Source organism: Salvia hispanica, chromosome 6 (genome assembly GCF_023119035.1).
Source record: "Salvia hispanica cultivar TCC Black 2014 chromosome 6, UniMelb_Shisp_WGS_1.0, whole genome shotgun sequence".
In the NCBI taxonomy this organism is placed as follows: Eukaryota; Viridiplantae; Streptophyta; class Magnoliopsida; order Lamiales; family Lamiaceae; genus Salvia; species Salvia hispanica.
Window position 1 is genome coordinate 28,086,020 of NC_062970.1, and position 7,418 is coordinate 28,093,437.

General features: G+C 34.3%; 1 protein-coding gene across 3 annotated transcripts; it reads left to right on the forward strand.

Moving 5' to 3' along the window:
- The first annotated feature begins 346 nt into the window (after positions 1 to 346).
- LOC125196606 (ADP-ribosylation factor 1) lies at positions 347 to 4,466 on the forward strand. 3 transcript variants are annotated; one of them, XM_048095195.1, is made up of 10 exons: positions 347 to 558; positions 652 to 664; positions 750 to 864; positions 939 to 977; positions 1,309 to 1,371; positions 1,800 to 1,818; positions 3,306 to 3,417; positions 3,736 to 3,783; positions 3,918 to 4,048; positions 4,271 to 4,466. In XM_048095195.1, exons 3-10 carry the CDS (start codon positions 762 to 764, stop codon positions 4,302 to 4,304), a joined length of 549 nt encoding a protein of 182 aa, XP_047951152.1. In that variant the 5' UTR covers positions 347 to 558; positions 652 to 664; positions 750 to 761; the 3' UTR covers positions 4,305 to 4,466. The 3 variants fall into 3 exon arrangements, with proteins under 3 accessions (XP_047951152.1, XP_047951151.1, XP_047951153.1); XM_048095194.1 differs by lacking the exon at positions 652 to 664 and having other exon boundaries at positions 724 to 864; XM_048095196.1 differs by lacking the exon at positions 652 to 664.
- Positions 4,467 to 7,418: the final 2,952 nt, after the last annotated feature.

Sequence of the window (7,418 nt, forward strand, 5' to 3'; positions counted from 1 at the left end):
CGTGTAATGGAATTCACGCTTAAGAACATCGTCAATCTCCATTCTCAAAAAGGTCATTCAAGGCTAATAGTTGCACCTCGTCACGACTCGCGGGTAAACCAACTTCGTCGAGTCCCATCTGTCTTCGGCTTATTGGAACTTGGTAGGCCCTTGTGCTTTCAGATCTGCATCAATGCCAACAAAAACAAAACCAGTGGGTCAGGTTTTTGTACAGCTAATCAAACATGCAAAACGAGCGCCAACTTAAAAAGGCCTATTTTACTCTCTTAGAAAAGCCCATTTACTAGCCCACTCGAATATGGCCCGTTGTTCTCTGCTAATTTTGATTTCATCGTCTTCACAATCTGCAGTCTCACTAAAAAACCATGGAACTTTCCCAGATTATATGTTACTAACCAAATTCATTATCATGAGAATCACTTCAGCTTCTTCTACGCCAATCACGCTCGCGAAAGCTCAAGATTGTATCTCGGAATAATTCAGCGCCATCACTTTTTACAGTCTCAAATTAATTCCCTCAGCTGCCATCTTCCTCCGCCGCAGGCCTCCTTCTTCACCGTACGTAATTGATTACTGCAACCTTAGTTCGATCGATTTGTATCCGCTTCGTATCCTTATCGGCTCTGATTCGTCGTGATTTTGGTTTTACAGGAAGGATTTGAGGGTAGTGAGTTTTTCTTCGATCTGATCTAGGTGTTTTCTGCATAACCGTTCCGATTTCAGTGGAAATTCGCCGACCTTTTTCGCAGATTGGGGAGGCAATGGGAATAGTATTTACGCGGCTATTTTCGTCGCTGTTTGGCAACAAGGAAGCTCGGATCCTGGTTCTCGGTCTTGACAATGCCGGAAAAACCACCATCCTTTGTACGGCCCTTATTTCCTCTTTCCGGTGACTGGTTCGAGCTCGGATTGTTTAATTTCTTTGTTTATTTTGGCAGATCGACTCCAGATGGGTGAAGTAGTATCTACAATTCCTAGTAAGCATCTCACAATTTTTTGTGCATTGAATCTACAATGATGGGGCATTGTATAATATTTGGGGAATTGATCCTATTACTTTACGATAAACTGCTATTGGTGTTAAAATATAAGTTATGCAGCTTGTGGATAGTGTTCTAGACTTCTAGCCGAAGTTGTTTCTGCTAAAATCGACTTTTTAATTGAAAATAGTCTCTGGACTTCACAATTTTTCCGTATGAAATGTCGGTTGATGGAGTAGTTTAGATGATGAACATAATTGCCCTCTTTATGGGAGAGAAGAAGTTAAACTTATTGTGATTTGACATTATTAATTTCCTTTGATTGCAGCAATCGGGTTCAATGTGGAAACAGTGCAGTATAACAACATAAAGTTTCAAGTGTGGGATCTTGGTAAATTTTTGTGCAATAGTTCGTTATTTTAATCTCTTCAGCATGATAACGTAACAAAGTTCTCATGTTCTTGACTCGTGACTTCGACAGAAGTTCGAAAATAGAAATTCGTCATTGTCTATAGGGAAATATGTTAGAAACAATGATACTAGAGTGTTAATGTGACAAATTTGGATGCATGCAAAGTGAAATTTGTTATGAATTCTGAAATACGAACGCAAATACACAACATGCATGAACATGTATCATCAGCTTCATCTTTCCGCATCTTTAGAAATTGGCAACTATGTTCTATTTGTGCTTATAGATATGGCTGCTATGCAAGCATTTATTAGATTTTACATATGCTTATTTGCCGATCATTACATTGTGTTGCTCGAAGTCGTTCTGACGATGAAGCTCACTAATTTTTGCTTTCCTTATGTCAGGTGGCCAGACAAGTATCAGGTAACTTATGTTGGTTCTCTCTCTCTCTCTCAGTTTTAAGTTCTACTTTAAAGAAATTTTAGCTTCCAATTCGACTTTGTTGACCAAACAGAATATTTATCGAGGACAAGGAAAAAACTGAGCCTGATAAAAAAGAAAATTTAAGAATAAAAAAACAACTTTGTTGGCTCTCTGGTACTAGCTAGTATTAGGATTTTCATTTCATTACCCCATTAGATGATACATTTCAGAGAAGATTTTGTTCATTTATAAGTTCAGTTGGTTTGGTAATCTCCTTTGAAGCATCAAAGTGGGCTTCGTCCATGAGCTCATCAAAGATTAATGTTTTAAGTCAGACACATAAGATGAATTTAGTGTAATACATCATTTTAGAATCAGTTTGTTGATAAATGCTCAAACTTAATATTCTGTTAAAGGGGATATATTTCATTTTGCTGGAGATAACTGATGGTATGTACATTGTGATCTATCTTGATTGGTGCTTCTTTCACTTCAAATATCTAAAAAAAATTATGAGAGAAACTTTAGTTAAATAGGTTTATCTTACCAAGATTCTTGTCCTAATATCCCTCTTGTTCTCAAGCCTAATCATATAAGTCTAAGAAACCTTGTCCCTCGTCTTTCGGCCTTGGTCTTATCAGTTGCTGCTAAGAATTCAAACTCTTATGGATGTTAAATCAGCATGGACCTTACTGTGTAACCATTACATTTATAATAACTTAGAAGCTTTGCATTATCAGATAGCACTCGAAGTCGTATAGAGCTATATGGTGGCCAGAAAACAAACATGTATAATTTGATCCTTAGGGGGCATTTACTTTAAGTGATGGTATAGATTGAAAAAATAAAGGAATATGATTGAGTAATGAGTATTTGAAGTATAAGATGGTCAAACATGGTCAAATTTAATCAATCCATCAAAATTTGCCAAAGTAAACAATGGATTAGCTTATACTCCCTCCGTTCAATAGAAATAGGCCATTTGGAGATGACATTGTATTTAATGCATAATTGGTAAAGTAAGAGATAAGGAGAAAAAAGAATTGAAATAGTGTAGTGGATGGTGGAGCCCATACATGATAAAGTAAAAAAGAAGGGGAAAATGTTTCCATAAATGGATATGGACTATTTCTATGGGATTGACGAAAAAGAAAATTAGGCCTATCTATTTCTATGGGACGGAGGGAGTACTATCAATTTTGTCAAGGTCAAGCTATCCTATCACTCAAAGTAAAAGCCCCCATAGAGTCTCTTCACAGAAAATCTAGCTTAAAATAAATGGTCTGCAGACGTCTGGTTATATCCTTTCAGCAATATTCTTGGACTTATCCAATAAATTTGGAGATACAGTCTTGCTTCTGAATCTTCATCCAACTTTGCCTTTACAAGTCTTATTTAGGCCTTGAATTGAATTACGTCCGACAATAAGTCACAAATCTATTTCATTTTGCTGACACTTGGCTCGTTTAATGTTTTTTTTAATATAGGCCATACTGGAGATGCTACTTCCCCAATACGCAAGCTATTATATATGTTGTTGATTCAAGTGATACAGATAGGCTGGTGATTGCCAAAGAAGAATTTCATGCAATACTAGAGGTTCTTGTTGCTTTACAATATTGAAATGATTGAGTTAAAATTTGGTATATTTTTATATTAGCCAATCTCTGGAACTGTGGAATCCAATTAGTGGAATTACTGTCCTGCTTATGCTTGACATCAGTTTATGTATGCTTGTTGAGTTGAGTCCTATAAAGGTATCTCAAAGCATACATCAACATATAGCATTTTTCCCCCTTGTCTAATTTTTCCTCCTTTTGGTAGTAGTGTGGTTAGAGGTAGAGCAGTTTTTTATAACCTCCTTTAATGTCCTTGATTGTTTTAACTTTTAATTGTACTATTATGGCCTATTGACAGGAGGAGGAGCTTAAAGGTGCTGTCGTCCTCTTATTTGCAAATAAACAGGTGTTCTCAACTGACTGCTTAATCTAGTGTCTCATTGACATGTTTAAGATTGGTTGGTAGTAATATGGAGCACCACTGCTAAACGTATTTATGCAGACACACCACTGAATCCACGTTCATTGACTGACATACAGGATCTTCCTGGGGCACTTGATGATGCTGCAATTACTGAAGCCTTGGAACTGCACAAGATTAAGAACCGGCAATGGTCTATTTTCAAAACTTCTGCTATAAAAGGAGAAGGCCTTTTTGAGGGCCTGGACTGGTAAGTTGTATTAACTTGATGTTGCCGGCATCTTTTAAACTTGCAATCTCATGTAGCGGCATGCATCCTTCCATCATTTAAAAATTACTACTTTTCTATGGAAATATGGTGCAATGTATCTCTCAGACTCCCAATGCAGCATCTTTTATACCAACAGCATGATGTGAGATAATTCATTTGTGTCTCTTTCAATTAACCATACCTGTCTTGATAATCGTACAGGTTGAGTAATACACTTAAATCTGGAGGTGGCTAAGTCTCTGTACGCGAACATGATGCCATTCTTATCCATCCTGAGCAAGAATATACGATAGTCACTGCCGTTATTTGTGTAGAGATTCGTATCTGGGGACAGAGCTATGTGTTGGTGTTTGATCAAATATGAAATATCTAGCACGTTTTTTAATTCTTCTGCTCATTTCTCTATCTTATACTTTCGCAGTAAATTACTCAAGCTTACAGATTTTAGGCATACGTCCTCTTTTCTTGTCTATTTCCAAACTTTCACAGGATTAGTAATCTGATCAAGATTACTGGAACCTTATCTAAGATTTTAATTGTCTTCAACATTCTCTATAAATACTTCTCAAATGATTGAAGACAAGTATCTAAGCAATCAATTAGTTTGTTTCGGGTAAGTGTAGTGAGGGTTATGATTTTGTTCCTGCCTTCATTAGGCTTCATCCCTTTCAATATTTATTTTTGTTTCAATAATTATATATATCTATCACTCTCTATGATAATATAACTATTATACAGTATATGTCAAAGAAATTGTTATTTCGAGGAAAATTTACTTTCGATGATGAGCTTTAGCAATTTCTAACATTTATTTTGATAAAAATTGGTGAAATATCTTGTTGTCTGTATTTGTGTTTTTTAATGGTGTGTACGTGAGATTAGGTTATAATTCTTTTAAAAAATTATTTTAATTTGATATATAGTACATGAAAAAATAGTTTAAATTGAAAGAGTTATATACTTCACCCTTCTCATTCTAAGTATTTTATTTCTTAGGATATCCATTCTATATAACAGAGTTCTTATCATAGAAACGTCACTCCATCTATTTTATTTTCTCACAATTTAACTTACAAAATAACATTGCATAAAATCTTGTGTTGAATAAGAAATGTTCCACTTAGAGTGTAGCGAAAGTAGTATAATTTAAGTCTTATTCAGATATTTTAGGATTGTCAATTGTTATTGAAAATAACATGTACTCCCTCCGTCCCAAAATAATATGCAATTTGGGTTCGACACGGGTTTTAATGCAAAATTAGTAAAGTAAAAGAGAAGTAGAGAAAAAATAATCAAGGTATTTGTAATGGAGAATGAATCCACAGAGAAAAGTTTCCAAAACTAAAAAGTGCATATTCTTCTGGAGCGGACTAATAAGGAAATAGTGTATATTCTTGTGGGACGGAGAAAGTAATATTGTTAACATTATAATATCCTAATCCTAATAAAACAACAATGATCACCCATAGCAATTCAACTACACATAGATCACCCTTCAACACAATTTTGTGCGCATGAGTTGACCAAGGGATGGAAAGAATAATGTCTGAGACAGGTTTATAATGTCTGAGACAGGTTTCAAGTTTGAACCTCCGTGATCTTTATAATTTTTATTTACTGATTAAAAAAAGGGGGGTGGGTCTTGGCCTCTTGGGACATGGGGCTTCTGGGCTGTGTCTTTAGAACATTCACCATAATATCTTAAAATTAATTTTCATTTTTATATTAGTATTTTTATTTTAGTCAGAACACTTAGCACGATCAGTCTCATTTTCAACCATAACTTTTTTTTATCAAGTTCATATAATTTTTAAAATTTTTGAATTATAAAATAAATATAATTTAAATATAAAAATATAATATAAATTGAAAATACTGTACGATAAAATTTACATGGATTAAAAATGCAACAATGAAAACTACATTGATGAAATTAAAGTAACCTCAGGAAAGAATACATCAAAGTCCCATATTGGTGTGAACCATGTGGATCAAGTCCTGCTGCATTTGGCGCTCTTCCTAGGTTTCTGCCTCTTTTCATAATTTCATTGTGGACTTCAATGTATTCATCATCGACGCAAAAGTCTATCGCCTTCGTATTGAGATTCCACGTTGTTGCATAGTTGAGTTCACGTCTCATTAAAAGACAGTACGTGACAAAGGCATTTTGAGCTCTCAGGGTTATAGAATTCATTGGAGAAACACCGACATTTTATTCATTGTATGAATTTTGAGAGATGTAAAAAGAGAATATAGAATGAGAGTGCAATAAATGGATAGTGAAATGAGATGACAAATGGTGGTGTTTATAGATGAGAGTGAACTACAAAACTAGTGCCCAAAAAATGGAGTTTTGCACCTTTTTTTACAAAATTACATTTTTAGTAAAAAGGTTCCACAAATCGCAAATTCAACCCCGATTTTTACTATTCTACTATTCAACCTTTGAGTGGTGTATTTGTCCATTTAGCTTAATTTGAGGAGTGAGTTAGAGCACCAAACTTGTGTTTTTTTTTTAATATTTATTGTGTTTTTTTAATGACAAAAAAATCCATGTGGTATTTTTGATTATTTTTTTTTTTTTTTTTTTTTTGGTACTTTTAGCTTCTCCTAACTATGTTAAGCCAACGCTAGTAGTTAACACATAATCCATTGTCACAATTCAAGATAGATCATCTTCACATGCTAAAATGATACCTGTGGCATGCATAATTTTGTCCTCTCAGTTTGGTAAGAATACATGATGTAGTGGCATTTAAATTAGAGTGGTTTGAGATTGTTAGAATCTGAATAGCACATTGGCTCCAAGTGTGTGTGATAGAGAAAGATATATGTAGGATGTTGATTGGGTTGGGAAATAGTGAGAGATATTTGTCCCCATTTAGAACATTTGGGCCATTATGCACGTGAATATAATCGCTTTGTTCAACTCGACTTTGTTATACACTAACTAGTCCTTTTTTTTTTTTTTTTTTTTTGTTTTGATTTGTCGCACAAAATATATTTTCAATTCTGCCTATTTTTTCTATTTTACAAGATAGACTTCATTCTCCACTATAATACATTAATCACCTTTTATTTTGATTTCTCTACTACTTTACCAATATTTCTCATTATTATCTTCAAAGTATAAAGTAAAAATGTTTAGAAGAAGAAAAGGAAAGATTTTGTGATGTACAACTTCATTTCCTGCATAAGACAACTTCATTTCCTGCATAAAAGAAATCATAAGAAATAATGAAAATGCTAAAAGAAAGCAAACAAGCGTTTAGTACATGTATTTTATCCATAACATTCTCTGGTGTGTATTTTGTCACCAAAAGAGGATCTATTCCCGAGTGGTTATGTG

Excerpts from the sequence above, each read along its gene's own strand:
- LOC125196606 (XM_048095195.1), top strand. The coding sequence starts at position 762 with ATGGGAATAGTATTTACGCGGCTATTTTCGTCGCTGTTTGGCAACAAG. Across the intron at positions 978-1,308 it reads AGTAGTATCTACAATTCCTA|CAATCGGGTTCAATGTGGAA; the intron begins GTAAGCATCTCA and ends CTTTGATTGCAG. Across the intron at positions 3,418-3,735 it reads AATTTCATGCAATACTAGAG|GAGGAGGAGCTTAAAGGTGC; the intron begins GTTCTTGTTGCT and ends GCCTATTGACAG.